We start from the raw sequence: 20,833 nt of genomic DNA, 5'->3' as shown, positions 1-20,833 counted from the left end.
AGTTTAAAACTCAAGAAAATGTCACAACAGCATAAAACTCAAGAATTCTTCAAACAATGGGAAACTATAAGTAAAGATGAAGGATGGTGCTTATTAAATGAATAATTCTACTTAAAAAACTTGGCTTCTTTTCTTAACTGAGCAGGTAACAAATGTGTCACTATGTGTCATTGCTAAAGAAAATATATCTATTACTTTACTAGCAAGTATAGTTTACTGTGTTGCAATGTATCATTGTTTTTTTTATGTTTCTAATCCAACCTATAAATTTGATTTCCAACAGTTCCTCCCAGCGAGCCATCCAAGCCTAAGGTGACCATGATCACCAAGTCCTCCATGACAGTGATCTGGGAAAGACCAGCGCTGGACGGAGGCAGCGACATCGACGGCTACTACCTGGAGAAGAGGGAGAAGAAGAGTCTGCAGTGGTTCAAGGTTTGTGGCCTGACCTCTCTTTAGAGATGCATCTCTGTTGATTGGTTGATTCTTGTTTAAGTGTAAAAGCAGAGACAACAAAGCAGAGACATACAACTTTATGATATAAAGATGATATACTTTATGATATAAAGTTGTATGTCCCAAATCATTTTTTCAAGTGTGATCCTTTCTGTACAAAACATTAAACATATTAATTAGGTCTATGTGTGTATGTCAGTGCTGGGGGAAGCATGTAATACAGTGAATAATAAATTTCAGCTGAAATAAAGCTTGAGCTGTGTGTTTGTCACCAGGTGGTGAAGGGCACCATCAGAGACACCAGGCAGAAGGTCAGCAGCCTGGTGGAGAATAATGAGTACCAGTACAGAGTCTGTGCTGTCAACAAGGCCGGAGCAGGAAACTACTCCGAGGCTTCTGAGCTCTACAAGGCCTACGACCCCATCGGTACGCCTTCACCTTTCACTCAGCATCACTATCACTGCTTTATTTGGTGGGCAGGGCAATGACACACAATGACACACCTTAACAAGCCTTTTTTAGTCTTAAATTCAGTTTTCAAATCTTATTTTTCTTAAAACAAGATAAAAATCATAGAAAATTATAGGCAGAGGTCAATTATCAGAAGTCATTATTCATATAATTATATAATATAGTTACTTGTTGGTTTCTTAATTAATTTTAGTTAATTTCAAATTTTCTACTACTACATAATTTCATGGTTCTGTCTTGGAAACAACAGAAGAAATTGGAGGTACTTTCCAACTACCAACTACCATTGAACTCTTTCTCTATTTTCCCTATAATTAGAAGATAATTTCATGGTTCTTTCCAGGAAACTTCCTAAGAAATTAACAGTTCCTTTCTAGGAAATTATTAGGAAATTGCGGACCTGGAAAATAAAACGTTACCAATTTCTTCGCTTATTTTATGAAAATTAAGATTTTAGGACTAAATGACTTGTTTACATGGAGATTTTTGCAGTGCAGTGTTTGTAGATATGGTAACACTTTACAATAAGGGTCACTAAGTTAAGGGTTAGTTAATGCTTAATAAGCATTAAGTAGCCCTTAATTTACAGTTAACTAATGTGTCCGGTAATCATTTACTAATGGTAGTCATGTTAATTAAGGTATTAATTTATACATTATTTAATAGTCATCTTTATAAACTATTAAATAATGTATAAATTAATACCTTAGTTAACATGAACACTATTAGTAAATTACACATTAGTTAACTGTTAAGGGTTACTTAATGCTTATTAAGCATTAAATAACCCTTATTAAGCATTAACTAACCCATAACTTAGTGACACTTATTGTAAAGTGTTACCGTAGATATGTTGCAATGTAATTTTTTCTCACTGCTGTTCTTCCTGACCGCCTCAAACCTTATTTACACATGAATAAGAAAAATAGATTTAGTTAATTTTATTATTGCTTTTCGTTGAACTTTTCTGAAACGGTTGGTCTTCACATGTAACTCCTGACAATATTCTTGTCCTGTCATGTCCAGACCTGCCAGGTAGCCCGTCCAAACTGGGAGTGGTGGACTCCACAAAGACCTCCATCACCCTGGGCTGGGAAAAGCCTGTCTACGATGGAGGCAGTGAGGTCACACACTATGTGGTGGAACAGATGAACACTGAGGACAAAGAGTGGGTGATCATCAGCTCCACGGGAGAGGTCAGGACCTGCGAGTATGTGGTGTCCCACCTCAAACCTGGAACGTACTACTTCTTCAAAGTCTCTGCTGTCAACTGCAAGGGCAAAGGAGAAAGCATCAGGATGTACCAGCCTGTGCAGGCCAAGGATATCTTGGGTTCGTATTTATATAGATGATTCTTTTTACATTTGATAGCTCTGTTTACACATATACATATGCTAACTAATGCAAACATTAGTTGTTATACACAGTTGTGATTAAAAATATTTTGTGGAGTAGATTAGAATTAGATTAAAATAACTAATTCTAATTCTAAGATCTAGCTGATGGCACTGGCACAAATCACGTAATGTCCTTATTGAGATCATTTGTTTTGCATCTTAAAAGCAGCTACAGCAGGCAGCAGTTATTTCAACATTCAACACACAATTATATCACCTATTAAAATAAAATGCATACTGTACAATAATAATACAGCTTCAGAGTTTCAGTGTTTGGTCATCATCAAACCTCAGGTGACACACATATTAAGATAAAATGTAAAGTGCATAAAATATAACATACTATAAAGTGTGTACCATATAATGCAGCAACAAATTTAAGTACATGATATCATAAGTTAAATAATTTAATATAAATATAAATAATGATTAAGATATAAACAAGCAAGCTAAAATAAAGTGCATGCAGCCTCAGAGTTAAAAAGAGTATTGTACTTACTTAATTCTAAGTGTTGTCTATTAATGTCTTAATGATATTTTCAGTATTTTGTTGACTAATTATTTCTGTTCTTATCCCTGCTTATGTTCCATTTCTCTCCAACAGAGGAGGCTGATCTGGACCTGGATGTTCCCATGACCACCCAGTACACAGCCAGGGCCGGCCGTGACGTAGAGGTGTTCATCCCCCTGAAGGGACGCCCCGCCCCCAATGTCACCTGGCGGCGCGGTGACCGCAACATGGCCGGCGACAACCGCTACACCATCAACAGCACTGAGCGCGCCACCACCCTTCTCATCCCCAAGGTTACCCGGGACGACTGCGGCAAGTACCTGCTGGAGATCGAGAACGGTGTGGGAGAACCCAAGATCATCACTGTTTCCTTGAAGGTTCTGGACAGTCCGTCCACCTGCCTGAAAATGATGATCAAAAATGTGACGAGAGGAAAGCTGACCCTGAGCTGGGAGGCTCCTCTTATCGACGGCGGTTCCCCCGTCACCAATTACATCGTAGAGAAGAAGGCCTCCACCATGAAGGCCTACCAGGTGATCGCCGCCGAGTGCGCCAACACCTCCTACAAGGTCACGGGCCTGGAGGAGGATGTGGCCTACTTCTTCCGTGTGTCCGCTGAGAACGAGCACGGCGTGGGCGACACCTGTGAGACCACCGAGCCCGTTAGAGCTACGGAAACCCCCGGAGCAGTTAAAGAGCTGGTGATGGCGGACTCTACGAAGAACTCCGTTACCCTACAGTGGACCAGGCCGGACCACGACGGCGGCAGCCACATCACTGACTACATAATTGAGAAGAGAACCAAGGAAGACCCCACCTGGACTCTGGGTGCAACATGCAAGCGCTGCAGCTGCGAAGTGACAGGACTGAAGGAGAATGCCATCATGGACTTCAGGGTGTTCGCCAAGAACGAGAAGGGCAACAGCGACTTCTCCCAGGTCGGACCTATCACAGTGAAGGACTTCATCATTCCACCTGAGGCCAACCTCATTGACTACCCCAACGGAGAGCTGGCCGTTCGTATTGGTCAGAACATCCACATCGAGCTGCCCTTCAAGGGTAAACCAAGGCCTGCAATCAGCTGGATGAAGGACAACGTGCCTCTGAAGGAGAGCGAGAAGATTCGCTTCAGGACCACCGACAACAAGACTTCGGTGACAGTCAGAGGAGCCAAGAAGGAGCACGCTGGCCAGTACACCTTGGTTCTGGACAACAGAGTGATCAAGAACTTCTTTGACATTAATGTGATCACCCTGGGACCCCCCTCTGCGCCTGTTGGTCCCATCCGCTTCGATGAGATCAAAGCCCAGAGCATCATCATCTCCTGGGACGAACCAAAGGAGGACGGAGGTGGCGAGATCACCTGCTACAGTGTAGAGAAGCGTGAGACCTCCCAGGCCAACTGGAAGATGGTCTGCTCCAGCGTCGTCAGGACCACTTTCAAGATCCCCAACCTGGTTAAGGGAACTGAGTACCAGTTCAGAGTCCGCGCCGAGAACAAGTATGGAGTCAGCGAGTCCCTCAACACCTCAGACATTGTCGCCCAGCACCAGTACAAACCTCCCGGCCCTCCAGGCAAACCTGTGGCCTACAACGTCACCAGCGATGGCATGACCATCCAGTGGGAGGCCCCCGGCTTCGACGGAGGCTCTCCCATCCTGGGATACCACGTTGAGAAGAAGGACAGGAACAGTCTTCTGTGGCAGAAGGTGAACTCCACCATCATCTCCAACAGAGACTACAGGATCATTGGTCTGATTGAGGGTCTGGAGTACTCCTTCAGAGTCTATGCTGAGAACAATGCTGGAGTCAGCCCAGTTAGTGAACAGAGCAAGCACGCTCTCGCCATCTCCCCTGTTGGTGAGTACACACACTAACTAAATCGATATGATACTCTTTATTGTTCATCAATTGCATTACTTCATGATTTTAAAACAAAACAAAAATGGATAAATCACTCCTTCCTCTTCTCTCTTAGATCCACCTGGCACTCCTAACTGCATCGATGTGACCAGAGACTCAGTCACCCTGCAGTGGGACATCCCCAAGAGGGACGGAGGCAGTAAGATCGTGGCCTACAGTGTCGAGAGGCGCCAGGGCCGTGGCAGATGGCTGCGCTGCAACTTCACCGACATCAGCGAGACCCAGTTCACCGTGACCGGTCTGTCCGCTGGAGACCGATTCGAGTTCAGGGTGATCGCCAGGAACGCCGTGGGAACCGTCAGTCCACCTTCCAACTCCTCCGGATACATCATGACCAAGGACGAGAGCGGTACATATTTGCATGCCGTGTTCTCATGTATTTGTGGAAGTACATGGATATTATCCTATCATACACATCTACCTCTTGTTTTGTTGTGTGCATTATTAATATTATTATGGTATTCAAGTAATAGTTAGATCCAGTGCTGGAAAGTAACTAAGTACATTTACTCAAGTACTGTACTTAAGTACAATTTTGAAGTACTTGTACTTGAGTATTTCCATTTTATGCTACTTTGTACTTATACTCCACCACATTTTAGAGGGAAATATTGTACTTTTTACCCCATTACATTTATTTCACAGCTATAATTACTAGTTACTTTTCAGATCAATATTTTATATTTAAAACATTTGATCATCTTTATATAAATAAATAACTATAAAATAGCATTGTTATAGATTAGACTACCCAAAAGTATAGCTAAATTGTTAAGATTAGCTTCACGTTGACAACATGCTGCTTACATGTACATGTATGTCAATAAATCAGTATTAATATTCCAATAATTTATGAAAAATATAACTCTCTAAATGGGGACAATTTGCATAATGAGTCCGTTTACTTTGATACTCTAAGTACATTTTGCTGCCAATACTTATGTACTTTTACTTCAGTAAGATTTTGAATGCAGGACTTTTACTTGTAATGGAGTATCTTTACATTGTTGTATTGCTACTTTTACTTAAGTAAAACATCTCAGTACTTCTTCCACCACTGGTTAGATCCACAACAAGAGGAATATTATGATTATACTATGCTACTGCTTAATGTTAAAAATATTATATAAGTAACAGTTCACGTTAACAGGATCCCCACATCACTATGGCTGATTTGTCCTTGTTTGTTCCCTGTGTGTCTCCAGTCTCTCCTGAGATTGAGTGGTCTGCAGACCAGGCTCTCACCCTGAGGGCCGGAGAGAACGTCAAGCTGGGCTGCAGAATCATCGGACGGCCCGTTCCCCAGGTCATCTGGTACAAGGACAGCAAAGAGATCGACAAGAGGACCATGATTGACATTGAGATTACCACCAACATCGGCGTCAGCAGCCTGTTCATCCGCGACGCCGACAGGAACCACCGCGGCATCTACACCGTGGAGGCCAAGAACAGCTCCGGCACCAAGAAAGCTGACGTCAACGTCAGAGTACAAGGTTAGTAAACACCAGTGATACTGCAGCAAGGTTGGCTGGAAGCACCTTATTATGTTTAAAACTAATTTTTACACACACACACCTCTGTACCTGTTTGTATTTACACTTCTCATCACAAAATAATCACAGCTCTTGACAAAAATATTAATAGTCAACATAGAAATTTGAAGCAGTGAGTAAATATGTGTAAATATAAATAGGTATAAGATCACCCGTCAGTAATTAAACTGTAAGATCACACAATGAAACTTTATGAAATTTATTACAGTATATCAGATATCCTCTATATTCAGCCAATCAACTCCTCTGCTCCCTGTTGCCCTACAGATACCCCCGGACCTGTCGAGGGCCCCATCCGTTTCACCGGCATCACAGCTGAGAAGTGCACCGTGTGGTGGAACCCTCCAGAGAACGATGGCTGCGCTGCCATCACCCACTATGTGGTGGAGAAAAGGGAGACGTCCAGGATCTCCTGGGCCATGGTCACCTCCAAGTGCGAGGCTTGCTCCTTCAATGCCACTAACCTCATCAAGGGCAACGAGTACCAGTTCAGAATCTCTGCCGTCAACAAGTTTGGTGTGGGCAAACCACTGGACTCTGATCCCATCATCGCACAGATGCAATACAGTAAGTACAGTCACTCAAAGGCTTACATACTGACACAATTCAGAATGTAAGTCATGTATACAGGATGTACTGTATGTGGTTTGGCATTTAAATGTAGCTTTTTTTCATGGTTAAATCTTAAAAAAAAAATACATTTATTCATTCAAGCATTTTGTATACTTTAAAAGTGTTTATAAATTGAAATACATTTTAGTTTACCAAAACGGTAACACTATACAATAAGGGTCACTAAGTTAAGGGTTAGTTAATGCTTAATAAGCATTAACTAACCCTTAATTAACAGTTAACTAATGTGTCTGGTAATCATTTACTGATGGTGTTCATGTTAACTAAGGTATTAATTTATACATTATTTAATAGTCATCTTTATAAACTATTAAATAATGTATAAATTAATACTTTAGTTAACATGAACACCATTAGTAAATTACACATTAGTTAACTGTTAATTAAGAGTTAGTTAATGCTTATTAAGCATGCTTATTAAGCATTAACTAACTCTTATTAAGCATTAACTAACCCTTAACTTAGTGACCCTTATTGTAAAGTGTTACCACCAAAGCTTACCATGAATGGCTTTATAGCTATCATAGCTCAACAAGTCTTGTTAAAATGACTATAACTAACCAGTTTTGCCCTCTCTCCCCCAGCTGTACCTGAAGCCCCTGGTACCCCAGATGCTACCCATGTGACAGGAAACAGCATCACAATGTGCTGGACCAGACCCAGGACCGACGGAGGCAACGAGATCAAACACTACATCCTGGAGAGAAGGGAGAAGAAGAGTCTGCGCTGGGTGAAGGTTTCCTCCAAGAGGCCAATCACAGAGCTGAGGCACAGGGTCACCAACCTCACCGAGGGCAACGAGTACGAGTTCCGCGTCATGGCTGAAAACGGAGCCGGCGTTGGACCCGCCAGCAGCACTTCCAGGCTCTTCAAATGCAGAGAACCAACTAGTGCTCCTAGCGCTCCCACCGTGGTCAAGGTAGGTCTATGGTAACACCACATGGGTTCCTGCCAGAACGTACAATCGTGTCAAATGTGTTAAGTGATCTTGATAATTAATGAAAATGTACTAGTAAACTTGGCATATAATATGGTAAACTGCCACTAAAAGCATTAGATGGCCCTTCATAATACATTAATCCTTGACAAAGTTCTTAACATAGGTAGCCAGAATGTAGAAATCAGAGGTTTGGGTTTTAAACTACTCTCTCATCTCTCCTCTAGGTCATTGACTCCACCAAGTCCTCCATGACTCTGGAATGGACCAAGCCGGTCTTTGACGGTGGCATGGAAATCATTGGCTACAACATTGATATGTGTAAGGCCAGTCTGGAGGAGTGGCACAGAGTCAACGACCAGATTTGCATCCACACCAGGTACACCGCCAAGGGCCTGGTGGCTGGGGAGCTCTACAAGTTCAGAGTCAGTGCTGTGAACGGATCGGGACAGGGAGAGTCCTCCGTGATCCCGAACCCCGTTCAGGCCCTGGACAGACTCACATCCCCGGAGATCGACATAGACGCTAGCTTCAAACAGACACACATTGTGAAGAACGGTGGCACTGTGAGCCTCAACATTGCCTTCCGCGGCAAACCAGCACCTCTCGCCACCTGGTCCAAGGCAGATGGGGAGCTCCCTGTCATGGCCGATGTCAACACCACAGATTCCTTCTCGACTCTAACCATCGAGGGCTGCACCAGGTACGAGGCCGGCAAATACACCCTGTCCCTGGAGAACAACAGTGGACGCAAGTCCATCACCTTCACCGTCAAGGTCCTGGACACTCCTGGACCTCCAGGAGCCATCAGCTTCAAAGATGTTACCTGTGGAGCTCTGACAATGATGTGGGACGCCCCCACCAATGACGGTGGAGCCCGCATCCATCACTACATCGTGGAGAAGCGTGAGGCCAGTCGCCTGGCCTGGCAGGAGGTCAGCTCCAAGTCCTCTCGCCAGATGATCAGGGTGACAGGTTTGGATATCGGCGTGCCATATCTGTTCAGGGTCATTGGTGTTAACCAGTACGGCCAGGGAGAACCTCATGAGATGACGGAGCCTATCGTGGCCACAGAGGAGCCTGCACCACCCAAGAGACTTGATGTAATCGACACCACCAACTCCACAGCCTCCCTGGTGTGGCTGAAGCCTGAGCACGACGGAGGCAGCCGCATTAGAGGCTACATTGTAGAATGCAGAGCCAAAGGCACCGACCGCTGGACCGTGTGCGGAGAGACCAAGTCCCTGAAGATGCTGGTGGAAGGTCTGATCGAGAACACAGAGTACGACTTCAGAGTCAAGGCAAAGAACGACGCTGGAATCAGCGAGCCTCAGGGAACCTTCGGCTCCGTGGTGATCAAGGAGCCTCGCATCGAGCCAACGGCCGACCTCAGCAGCATCACCAACCAGCTCATCACCTGCAAGACCTCCAACACCTTCACCATTGACATCCCCATCAGCGGCAGGCCTGCTCCCAAAGTCACCTGGAAGCTGGAGGAGATGAAGCTGAAGGAGACAGACAGAGTCTCCATCAAGACCAATAAGGAGAGGACCACTCTGGTGGTTAAAGACAGCAAGAGAGGTGACAGCGGCAAGTACTACCTGATCCTGGAGAACGCTGCCGGAGTGAAGACCTTCACGGTGACGGTGGTGGTGGTTGGCAGACCCAGCGCTCCCACCGGCCCCGTGGAAATCTCCGGAGTCTCTTCGGAGTCCTGCACCCTGTCCTGGTCCGAACCGGCTGACGACGGCGGTACGGACATCAGCAACTACATCGTGGAGAAACGTGAGTCTGGCTCCGCCTCCTGGCAAGTGGTTAATTCCAGCGTGAAGAGGACCACCATCAAGGTTACCCATCTGACCAAGTACATGGAGTACACCTTCAGAGTCTGTGCCGAGAACAAGTTTGGAGTCAGCAAGTCCATTGAGTCTGCTGCTGTTGTCATTGAGCATCCGTTCGGTGAGTACTGTTCACACAAACAGTTTAAAAAGTGTGTATTTCCTTAGATAGTATTTTTATTAGAAGCAGTGTAAGTCTATGGGAGTTCATTTTAGAGAATGAATGATGTCAAATATCAAATGTATTTGAGTTCAGAGCAAGATCTTTTGATAAACGAAAGACATTCATTTATCTGTAATTCCATTTTTATTTATATTTATTTCAGGTAGGTTTAAGAATGTGTCAAATCTGTGATTATCATCTTTCACATTTGTTATGTGTCATCACTTTGAGACACTGACACTCAACCTCCTCTTGCCTCTGCGCCCCAGTTCCTCCAAGTCCTCCTACTCGTCCAGATGTGGTATCTGTGTCTGCCAACGCCATCAGCATCAAATGGGACCTGCCCTACGCCGACGGCGGCAGCGCTGTGACCGGCTACTGGATCGAGAAGAAGGAGAGGAACACCATCCTGTGGGTGAGGGAGAACAAGCTGCCCTGCCTGGAGTGCCACTACAAGGTGTCCAACCTGATCGAGGGCCTGGAGTACCAGTTCAGGGTGTACGCCATGAACATCGCCGGGCTCAGCAAGGCCAGCGAGGCGTCCAGACCGGTGGTGGCGCTCAACCCTGTCGGTAAGGGAAACATGTCGTGGAATTTATTCAATTTATATGCTTTGCTCTGGGAGGAGCTAACAGAGAATAGTGGAAAATTATATACAACTCTCCTGCAGTGACACCTACAGGCCGCGTGGTGCATCGCTTATGTTCACATTTCGGTAACACTTTACAATAAGGGTCACTAAGTTAAGGGTTAGTCAATGCTTAATAATTAATTAACAGTTAACTAATGTATAATTTACTAATGGTGTTCATGTTAACTAAGGTATTCATTTATACATTATTTAATAGTTTATAAAGATGACTATTAAATAATGTATAAATTAATACCTTAGTTAACATGAACACCATTAGTAAATGATTACCAGACACATTAGTTAACTGTTAATTAAGGGTTAGTCAAATTCTTATTAAGCATTAACTAGCCCTTAACTTAGTGGCCCTTATTGTAAAGTGTTACCCACATTTCCTCTACACATCGATGTCTTCTTTCTTTATCAACAGTGCTTTTCTTCTTTCTTTTCTTTTTTTCCTTTTGTTTTCCATTTACTATTCTAAATGAACAGTATTCATTTAGTAATCAACACAATTAAATGAAATGATAAATTATATAACTTATTTAAAACTTTTTTTCTTGGGGGGGGGGGGCAATTTTATTTCCATTTGACACACTGGATCGTATGTACATTTTTTTCCTCATGTCTTTACCCAAAGGTGTCCTCCTGACCCCCTTCACCCCCCACCATCTACACATATCTCCACTACTCTCACACACACATACACACAGGTGAACATACAAATGCACATAATTTCAGATCAATATGGGTATATTCCCCCCCCCCAAAAAAAACAAAACAAGATACATACAAAAAGATACATATTATTAACCTACAGGTTGAGGTGCAGTTCCTATAAATTTTCAACAGATTTTTGTTTTTCCATTCTTTATGTTTTGAGGTAAAGGAAGAAAGTCAGAATTCTATCTGTTTAAAATTATTTTTGGTAATACATCACATAATATGATGGATCCTTCCCGTCTCTCCTCAGATCCTCCCGGTAAGCTGGAGGTGACGGACATCACCCGCTCCTCTGTGTCTCTGGCTTGGTCCGTGCCCTTCAACGACGGAGGCAGTAAAATCGTGGGTTACGTGGTGGAGAGGAAAGTCTACAGCACCGACGAGTGGGACGACAACCGCTGGCTGAAGTGTAACTACACCACCATCAGCGAGACCTACTTCACCGTCACCAACCTGGGAGAGGACGAGACCTACGAGTACCGCGTCATCGCCAAGAACGCAGCCGGAGTCCACAGTGCGCCCTCCGAGTCCACCGGACCAATCACATGCAAGGACGAGTACTGTAAGTGTTGAAATTTGTGTTTTTTTGTAGGATAGGCTCAGGAACCCCTCTCTTTTTCAACGGGGTCCTGAGCAATGAACAATGATACAATTTGCCAGACTAAATATTTTTGAGCCCAAAATTAATTTTAAATGTAGATTTAGATCTAAAAACATGGCTCCCTTACAAGAAACACATCAGTATATCATGTATTGGTTTATAACTTTTTGTGCACAAAGATTAATATCTGAAAGTCTAAACCTCGTCGTCTTCTCTCGCCGCAGCTCCTCCCAGAGCCGAACTGGACAGCAAGCTGTTCGGAGAGACGGTCACCATCCGCGCCGGGTCGGACCTGGTGCTGGACGGAGCCGTGGGCGGGAAACCTGAACCCAAGGTGTTCTGGTCCAAGGGAGACAAGGTGCTGGAGCTGGGAGAGAAGTACTCCCTGACCTACACTGCCACCAGAGCCATGGCCGTCATCAAGAACTGCGACAGATACGACACCGGCAGATACATCCTGACCGTGAAGAACGCCAGCGGAATCAAGACGGCCGCCGTCAGCGTGAAAGTGCTGGGTGAGCAGACGAGACGCACGGCCAAGACCCAACTGCGATCGCATCATTACAAAGACAAGCACTGGGACTTATTCAGTATCACTGATTTATGGCCCATTGTTGCCTTTCAACTACGTATCAGCAGATATTCAACAGTGTCAGCTGACTGCCAGCAAGAATTGTTTCAACAGACTATCAACTAAGTATTTTCAATTGACTCTCAACAAACTATCTGTAATTAATGTCAACTAACTAGAAGTTGATTGTCAAGTAGACCTGCTCAAATTACTATCAGTGGACTGTTGGTAGACTTCAGTTAGGGTTATGTTTAAGTTTAGCTTAAGATCAGGTTGTAGGACAGTAAGGCAACTGACTCATGAAACAATTCCACATGTAGTCAAGTCAAGTTTAACTTTATTATCCATTTAGGAAGTTCATCTGGTCCCTGGTGCACAAACATACATACACAATAACAATAAGACATCAACAGCAACATCAACAGATACATTTTACAGGTCTCTAGTAGTTATAATCTAAAGTAAATATGTAGGATTGTGTTTCTTCCTGCTGATGAAGTCTGTTGATCAGCACTTGAGATTCCCTTTATAGTCTGTGACTGGTTGAATTCATGTTGAGACAGATCTAGTTGACAGTCAGCTGGCGTGTTGTAGTCAAGACGATCAAAATAGTGTTGTGTTGTTCAGTGATAATCTAAACCTCCGTCCCTGTCTCCAGACACGCCTGGGGCTCCAGCTGATAAGATCGTGATCAGCAGAGTGACGGAGGAGAAGTGCACCGTCTCCTGGAAGATCCCCCTGGAGGACGGAGGAGACTCCGTCACACATTACATCGTGGAGCGCCGCGAGACCAGCCGCCTCAACTGGGTCATCATGGAGACCGAGTGCAAGACGCTGTCCTGCGTCAGCAGCAAGCTCATCAAGAACAACGAGTACATCTTCAGAGTCAGAGGAGTCAACAAGTACGGACCTGGAGTCCCTCTGGAGTCCGAGCCCGTCATCGCCAGGAACGCCTACAGTAAGACACGGCCTTTTCTTTTAGTTTAAAAACTCCAGATACAAAACAAACCAAACAAAACCAAACTTATGTTCTTGTTCTTGAGATTTACTGTGATGTATTTTGTAAAGTTGTCTTACAAGCCAAGGTTTAAAGTGAAAAGTTGTACAAACGGTATCTTAAAGCTGAATAAGTGAAATTTCTGACCACTAGAGGGCGACAGAAACCAGAACGCAGCTGTAAATAAAGCACAGCAAAGCCACTGTGCTATGGAGACCTACTCATGACAACCTTGCAAAACACCTTGCATTACAGGCTAACAGCTAAGCTAACTGTACCTACAGAGTCTCACCGGTTACCAGTCTCTCTTTGCCACATTGGAAATAAGTTTTGGAAACTTTATGTTATCCTTGATGATTTTTATTAATGCATGAATTATTTTTGATTATGCCTCAATGAAATCTGCACATAGCACACATTAGCTTCAGGGTTGGTTAGAAGGTCTCTCGCTTACTGCAGGTTTAACTCAACAAAACACTTTAAAAAGCACTACTTTCGTTTCCTTTTACAAAACAAAATATACACAAACCACAGCAGTGGGAAACAGTTGTTGTCGTTCCTCTGACACGCCCCCCCTCTCTCCCCCCCCCCTCTCTCCCCCCCCCCCCCCCTCCCCCAGCCATCCCATCACAGCCCGGTACGCCGGAGGCCACCGCCGTGGGCAAGGAGCACGTCATCATCGAGTGGCTGAAGCCCGAGAGCGACGGAGGCAGCGAGATCAAGAACTACATGGTGGACAAACGAGAGAAGAGCAGCACCAGGTGGGAAACTAATGCATGGATGGATGGATGGATGGATGAATAAATAAATGAATGATTACCAGTGGCACCGTTTTATCTTTCAGTTAATGGAATATTGATGCATATATTCTCTTCCTCTGCTTCCATCGCTCCATCCCTCTGTCTCTCTCTTTCCTCTTTCTCTTTCTGGCTCTCTCCATCCCTTTCTATCCATCTCTCTCCATCCCTTTCTATCCCTCTCTCTTTCTCTCTCTGTCCCTCTCTCTCTCCAGGTGGACCAGGGTGAATAAGACCTACACCATCTACGACACTCGTCTGAAGATCAGCGGTCTGCTGGAGGGCAGCGACTACCAGTTCAGAGTGACAGCTGTGAACGCTGCGGGAGACAGCCAGCCGAGCGACGCCTCGCCCTACATCCTCTGCAAGGACCCTACATGTAAGAAGCTGAAGGGGCTTTTATTTTGAAACTCACACTTCACAAAACCTACACTGGTGCAGGAGGAACTTTCTACTTTCATCTAAGTTTTTTCTTCAGCGTTGCAGTGCGATATTTAAAACCTCTTCCACACTGCTGATCCTGCGGGTGGGACCATCATTACAAGTTTTGTTCAAACCCACACAACTTTATTTAAACTTCTAGTCTGGATCCCAAGGTTTCCGAACATACTAAACTTGTCAGGCTGAAGTACAGGGAAATGTTTATCACATGATGCACGAGACATCTAGATCTTTTTTCAATTGATCTAATGGTGCCGCCATGAAAAATGGCTTCTTGGGTTTGAATATTTTAATATAAGAAGCTAGAGCTTGAGTGAAGCGTTGGAACAGTAGATACAGAATATGAATCTGACATTTTCATACAGTATGTAAAAAAATTATTTCTAACTTTGAAGCTACTTTGAAGCTACTAAGGGGAAATCAGGGTGCAGTAGGTTGAAATCTTTGAATATAAAAATGAAAACAATGGCTCTGCTGTCTGTAATGGAATCAACACTGACTTTTCATCTTGTCTCATGTTAATCTTTAAAACAGTTCCTTAGAGAGGAAGAATTATGACACGTTTGACATAGATGAATGAATGTAACGCCACATCCTGTCTCTGTCTCGCAGACACGCCGGCCCCGCCCTCGGTGCCTCGCATCAAAGACACGACCAAGCACAGCATCAGCATGACCTGGACCCGGCCCATGTACGACGGCGGCTGCAACGTCACCGGCTACGTGGTGGAGATCCTGGAGGAGGGCTCCGAGCAGTGGTACCGCGCCACCGCCAAGGCGCTCAAGACCAACGACTACACCGCCGCCGGCCTGGCGGCCAATAAGAAGTACAGCTTCAGAGTGGCCGCCATCAACAGCAACGGCACCGGGGAGTTCAGCGAGCCGAGCGCCGAGACCGAGCCGCTGGAGAGAGTCGGTGAGTTAGATCTGGGAGTGATGTCACAAAATAATACATCACATATCAGTGGTGGAAAGTAACTAAGTACATTTACTCAAGTACTGTACTTAAGTACAATTTTGAGGTACTTGTACTTTACTTGAGTATTTCCATTTTATGCTACTTTGTACTTATACTTACTTGTACTTATACTTGTACTTAAAAAATAAATGGCAATAAAGTAACAAACAGTATAAACAGTGTCCGGCAGTAGTAAATAGAACTACAGCTCAGATGTGCAAAGCAGCAACAAAACCAGTACAGTACGGGAATGTAGATATAGAGTGTTCATAAAACACAAAGTGGATGAATGTATTAATCCCTGAAAACTGAGGTTATTAACACAATATCCAGACAGTGACACAGAATGAAGGAGATGTGTCACTAAAAAGTCTACAGAGTTTCAGGTGATACAATAGTGTGAAAATGTGTCTGTTGATATTCAGTGTCTGGGCTAGGATTAATCTCAGGGTTGGGGTTAATGTTAGAAATGAGGTCAGGTTCAGGTTAGGTTTAGGATCAGGCTAATGTTTAGGGTTACATAGTCTGTAGAGATGCAGCAAATAGGCAAGTGACACTTCTTGAACTTGTACTTTTTGTCACCTGATATTAGTTGAATCAAATTAAGTGTTACATTCCTGTAGAAAATCCTGTCTCCTCTAAGAATATAGAAAAACTGCTTGTTTTTCCAGGTGACAGCCATGTATTCATGACACATTACATCGTATTATTAGATTATTTGACTCTTGACTCCCCCCCCCCCCCCTTCCAGACATGCCGGACCTGGAGCTGCCTGACGACCTGAAGAAGACGGTGTGTCTGCGCGCCGGAGGAACGCTCAGGCTGTTCGTCACGGTGTCCGGCCGGCCGACGCCGGTGCTGGCCTGGAGGAAGAAGGGCGTGGAGCTGCAGAGCCGCGGCTTCATCGAGACGACCGACAGCTACACCTCCCTGCTGGTGGAGAAGGTCGACCGCTACGACTCCGGGAAGTACGTCGTCGAGGCCGAGAATCCGTCCGGCAAGAAGACCGCCACCATCCTGGTTAAAGTCTACGGTGAGGTCACGCAGGGGGTCAGGGGTCAGAACATAAGAAATGCACTGACTGATGTGTGGAAGATATGACTACTAGTGTTAGAATTGTAACATACATTTATGCACAAGGACCAGATGCTCTGTGTTTAGTGTTTGTAGCGAAACGCTAATTTACAACACCTGTCCACAGGAGGCTTTTTTTTGTAAGAAGTTAAAATAGAAAAAAGAAAAGAAAGAAGAAAAAAGATAAGAAACGCAAGAAGAAAAAAATAAAAAAAAGGACATAAAATACACCCACAAATACACAAAATACAAAATACAGGTGTGTCTACAGGAGTATTAAGTGTGAGAACAATGTTGTTTCTCTTTTAGCCATGATGTAATACCTCTATTAAAAACATTAAAATTGTGTTGCATTTTCAGCTCAGTGGGCAGACAGTTCCATAGTTTTGCTCCTTTAACAGAGAAGACTGATTATTATTACTGATTATTGGAATACTTTACAATAAATATGATTGTTTATATTCAGATTCCTTGTAAAGAGTCCTATGTATTGAGGTGATGAAATAAAATAAGTCACCGTCTTCTCAAACGGTAATTTAATCTGTTCCTCGCTCGTTCCTGTCCTCCAGACACTCCCGGGCCTCCGGGTTCCGTCAAGGTGAAGGACTACACCAAGGAGTCCGTCGTCATCACCTGGGACGTCCCGAGCATCGACGGCGGCGCTCACGTCAGCAACTACATCGTGGAGAAGCGCGAAGCCAACATGAAGTCCTACAAGACGGTCACCACCGAGTGCCGGAAGACCCTGTTCAGGATCACCGGCCTGGAGGAGGGGGCGCACTACTTCTTCAGAGTTCTGCCGGAGAACATCTACGGTATCGGCGAGCCCTGCGAGACCGCCGAGTCCGTGCTGGTGTGCGAAGTCCCGTCCGTCCCTCTGGACCTGCAGGTGGTCGACGTCACCAAGTCCACCGCGGTCCTGCGCTGGGAGAGGCCGCTGCACGACGGCGGCAGCAGGCTGACGGGCTACGTGGTCGAGGCCTGCAAGGTGGGGTCGGACCGCTGGAGCGCCGTGGCGAGCGTCAAGGCCTCGGTGTCCCAGTACGCCGTCCAGTCTCTGACCGAGAACGACCAGTACCTGTTCAGAGTGCGGGCCGCCAACAGCAGGGGGGTCAGCGAGCCCATGGACATGGTCACTCCCGTCACCATCCAGGAGATCAAAGGTACGGCGACACCCGTCCGCGTCCTGACATCACCGCGGTACGGTGGCTGTTTTAGGACATTCTCAGCCGCCTTTGTCGGCCGTAGATCTGCTTTGTCAGATTTAGCATGGAGTTGCATCAGGTTCACCTTTGTCAATTGCTGCTGTGACACCTGAATTTCCCCAAGGGGATCAGTAAAGTTCAATCTTTTTTTTTTGATCAGGGTCTTTTTATTGTAATTTTTCACATTATATCATAGATCCAAACAGGTCCAACAGAACACATATAAACACTATACATAGCCAGACATCCACAGAAAATAAATAACACAAATAGAATGAAATGACAGAAAAATTGGTTACATTATCATGCTGTCAAGTAAAGTTCAATCTTATCTTATCTTATCTTATCTTAAATGCCACAGTCTCAGGTGAGAATACCAATAAGAATTTGACAAACTAAGGATTTGACCTGACCTCTCCACAATACTTTGATCCTCCTTTTCCAGTGATGCCCAAGATCGACTTGACCAGCATCCCTCAGAAGATCGTCCACGTTCACCGCGGCAAACCCATCGACCTGAACCTGCCCATCCGCGGCCGGCCGCAGCCCGTCTGCTCCTGGTTCTTCGGAGGCGCCAAGATGAAGGACAGCCTGGACCGCATCAAGATCGACAGCAACGGCAAATACACCCACCTCACCGTCCGCGACACGACCATCAACGACACGGGAGACTACATGCTGGAGGTGAAGAACAGCGTCGGCATGGCAACTGAGGTCATCAAAGTCATCATCCTCGGTAAGCGGATGCTGTTCGCTTTCTACATGCAAACGATGGTTATACACCAAGGTTATTATAGTTTTGCATTTTTCATTAGTTTTTATTTTTATTTCGTTTTGACTTTTTGTTTTCAATTTCAGTTTAGTTTTAATTATTTTTTAAAGCGGGTTTACTTAGTTTAGTTTAGTTTTTATTTTTTGAAAATGCTTAGTTTTAGTTTAGTTTTTATTAGTTTCAGTGTTAGTTTTAGTCTTTTTTTGTAATATGGGGTATTTGTCAGGGGCGAGATTCAAAAAGGTAAAAAAAAAATTGAAAAAAAAAAATTGGAAGATAGATTTCATATCCACCCAAAATACTAGGCTTATGTATGAAATAAATTGACAAAGACAAAAACTAAAGACATTTTCTCTATCATTTTAGTTTATTTTAGTTAGTTTTGTAAACACACAATACAGTTTCAGTTAGTTATCTTTTTTTGTAAAGCCTCGTTTTTATTTTTATTTCAGTTAACAATAAAGTATACAGATAATAACCTTGTTATATACAAGTATGTTGTTCTATAGAAATGAGTTTCGAGAGATTTAGCAGTTTATGTAAATGTTCACATCACACACAACACGATGGACTCTAACCGACCGTCTCCTCGCCTCCCAGACAAACCCGGCGTCCCGGTGGGTCCGGTGAGGATCGACGAGGTCGACGGCGTGTCGGTCACCGTCAGCTGGGAGCCTCCGGAGAAGGACGGCGGCGCCAACGTCAGCGGCTACGTGGTGGAGCAGCGGGACGCGCACCGGCCCGGCTGGAGCACCGTGTCCGAGTCGGTGACCCGGCCCTGCTTCAAGTTCACCAGGCTGAGCGAGGGGACCGAGTACGTGTTCCGCGTCGCCGCCATGAACCGCTTTGGCTTCGGCAGCTTCCTGCAGTCCGAGGTGGTGGAGTGCAAGAGCGCCAAGAGTAAGTTCTCTTCTGACCCCTGTCGTGGATTTATTACATCAGTGGTTATCGATGTGCGGTCCGGGGACCACCGGGGGTCCTTGAGCCGGTTCCAGGGGGTCCCCAGCAATGAATTGTTAAAATGACATTATTTTATAATTTGCTATTAGTTTTAACCATATATTTTTTATCCTATTGAAAAAGAAAGATAAGTTTATCTAATTTCCCTTCTCTCTCTCTCTCTCTCTCTCTCTCTCTCTCTCTCTGTCTCTCTATCCGTCATACCTTCTCTCTTTCTTTCCCACTTCTGCCTCTGCTTCTCTCTCTCCATCCCTCTCCCTCTCCATCCCTCTCTCTCTCTCCCTCTCCATCCCTCTCTCTCTCTCCCTCTCATCCCTCTCTCTCTCAATTCCTCTCCATCCCTCTCTCTCTCCCTCCCTCTCTGTCTCCATCCCTCTCCCTGTCTATCCCTCTCTCTCCATCTCTCTCCCTCTCCATCCCTCTCTCCCTCCATCCCTCTCCCTCTCTCTCTGCAGCCATCCCTGGACCTCCCAGCACACCTGAGGTGCTGGATGTGACCCATGAGGGAATGACCCTGACCTGGCACGCGCCCGAGGACAACGGCGGCTCCACCATCGCCGGCTACATCATCGAGCGCAAGGAGGCGCGTTCAGACAGGTGGATGAGGATCAACAAGAACCCCGTTACCATGACCCGGTACCGGTCCTCCGGTCTGATCGAGGGCCTGGAGTACGAACACAGGATCACCGCCATCAACTCCAGAGGATCCGGCAAACCCAGCGAGAGCTCCGCCATCACCGTGGCCATGGATCCCATCGGTATGTTCTGCAGGCTTCATGTTCACTCACTGGGAGAACGGGAAGGTTTGCTTGGGGGATTCATTGATGATGATGCTGCATGGGTTCAAAAACCGTCCACACTTTGTTTTCTATTTGGATATAGTTTGTTGTCTTTACCCACCAATGGCAGCACTGGGCACAATTAATGTTTTCTTCTTCACTGATAGCCAAAGTGAACTAGAGTTTGGACAGTTTGCTGACAAACTCATCTGCACAGTTCTCAAGAAAGTGTGACAGACTTTACGCCCGGACTTCCGTTGTCATCATAGCAACTAACCCTTAAAATTCCATGATCACCATTTTATGCTGTGCTAGCCAAATTACCATGGGAAAACGTGGAAGAACAATTCTATCCATTCAAGTTCTGTGGCTGGAACTGTGACAGTCACAGTAAAAACATATTTGGCCGTCTAAATATATTTTCCAACAGAGCCTCCAGGTGC

At 45.1% G+C, this 20,833-nt stretch overlaps 1 protein-coding gene across 1 annotated transcript in view; it reads left to right on the top strand.

Annotated features, from left to right (window-relative positions):
* The window catches only part of LOC139660423 (titin-like), a 60,613-nt gene that overhangs the window by 25,181 nt on the left and 14,599 nt on the right, over nt 1-20,833 (top strand). Inside the window, exons 16-36 of the mRNA XM_071538566.1 lie at nt 284-435; nt 732-882; nt 1,954-2,259; nt 2,929-4,695; nt 4,814-5,107; nt 5,964-6,251; nt 6,579-6,878; nt 7,529-7,863; nt 8,109-9,840; nt 10,152-10,454; nt 11,487-11,798; nt 12,062-12,352; nt 13,067-13,366; nt 14,025-14,166; nt 14,418-14,581; nt 15,256-15,558; nt 16,352-16,633; nt 17,244-17,837; nt 18,325-18,615; nt 19,252-19,551; nt 20,067-20,369. Of these exons, the coding sequence (XP_071394667.1) occupies nt 284-435; nt 732-882; nt 1,954-2,259; nt 2,929-4,695; nt 4,814-5,107; nt 5,964-6,251; nt 6,579-6,878; nt 7,529-7,863; nt 8,109-9,840; nt 10,152-10,454; nt 11,487-11,798; nt 12,062-12,352; nt 13,067-13,366; nt 14,025-14,166; nt 14,418-14,581; nt 15,256-15,558; nt 16,352-16,633; nt 17,244-17,837; nt 18,325-18,615; nt 19,252-19,551; nt 20,067-20,369 (8,910 nt within the window). The remainder of the gene's footprint in view (nt 1-283; nt 436-731; nt 883-1,953; nt 2,260-2,928; nt 4,696-4,813; nt 5,108-5,963; nt 6,252-6,578; nt 6,879-7,528; nt 7,864-8,108; nt 9,841-10,151; nt 10,455-11,486; nt 11,799-12,061; nt 12,353-13,066; nt 13,367-14,024; nt 14,167-14,417; nt 14,582-15,255; nt 15,559-16,351; nt 16,634-17,243; nt 17,838-18,324; nt 18,616-19,251; nt 19,552-20,066; nt 20,370-20,833) is intronic.

The sequence above is a fragment of the Centroberyx affinis genome, unplaced genomic scaffold, assembly GCF_046629955.1.
Source record: "Centroberyx affinis isolate AG114_WGS23_722 - 3 ecotype Tasmania unplaced genomic scaffold, CSIRO-AGI_Caff_v1 ptg003295l_1, whole genome shotgun sequence".
Lineage (NCBI taxonomy): Eukaryota > Metazoa > Chordata > Actinopteri > Beryciformes > Berycidae > Centroberyx > Centroberyx affinis.
Note: the sequence above shows the minus strand (reverse complement) of the source record. Positions and strands in the feature narration are given on the sequence as shown.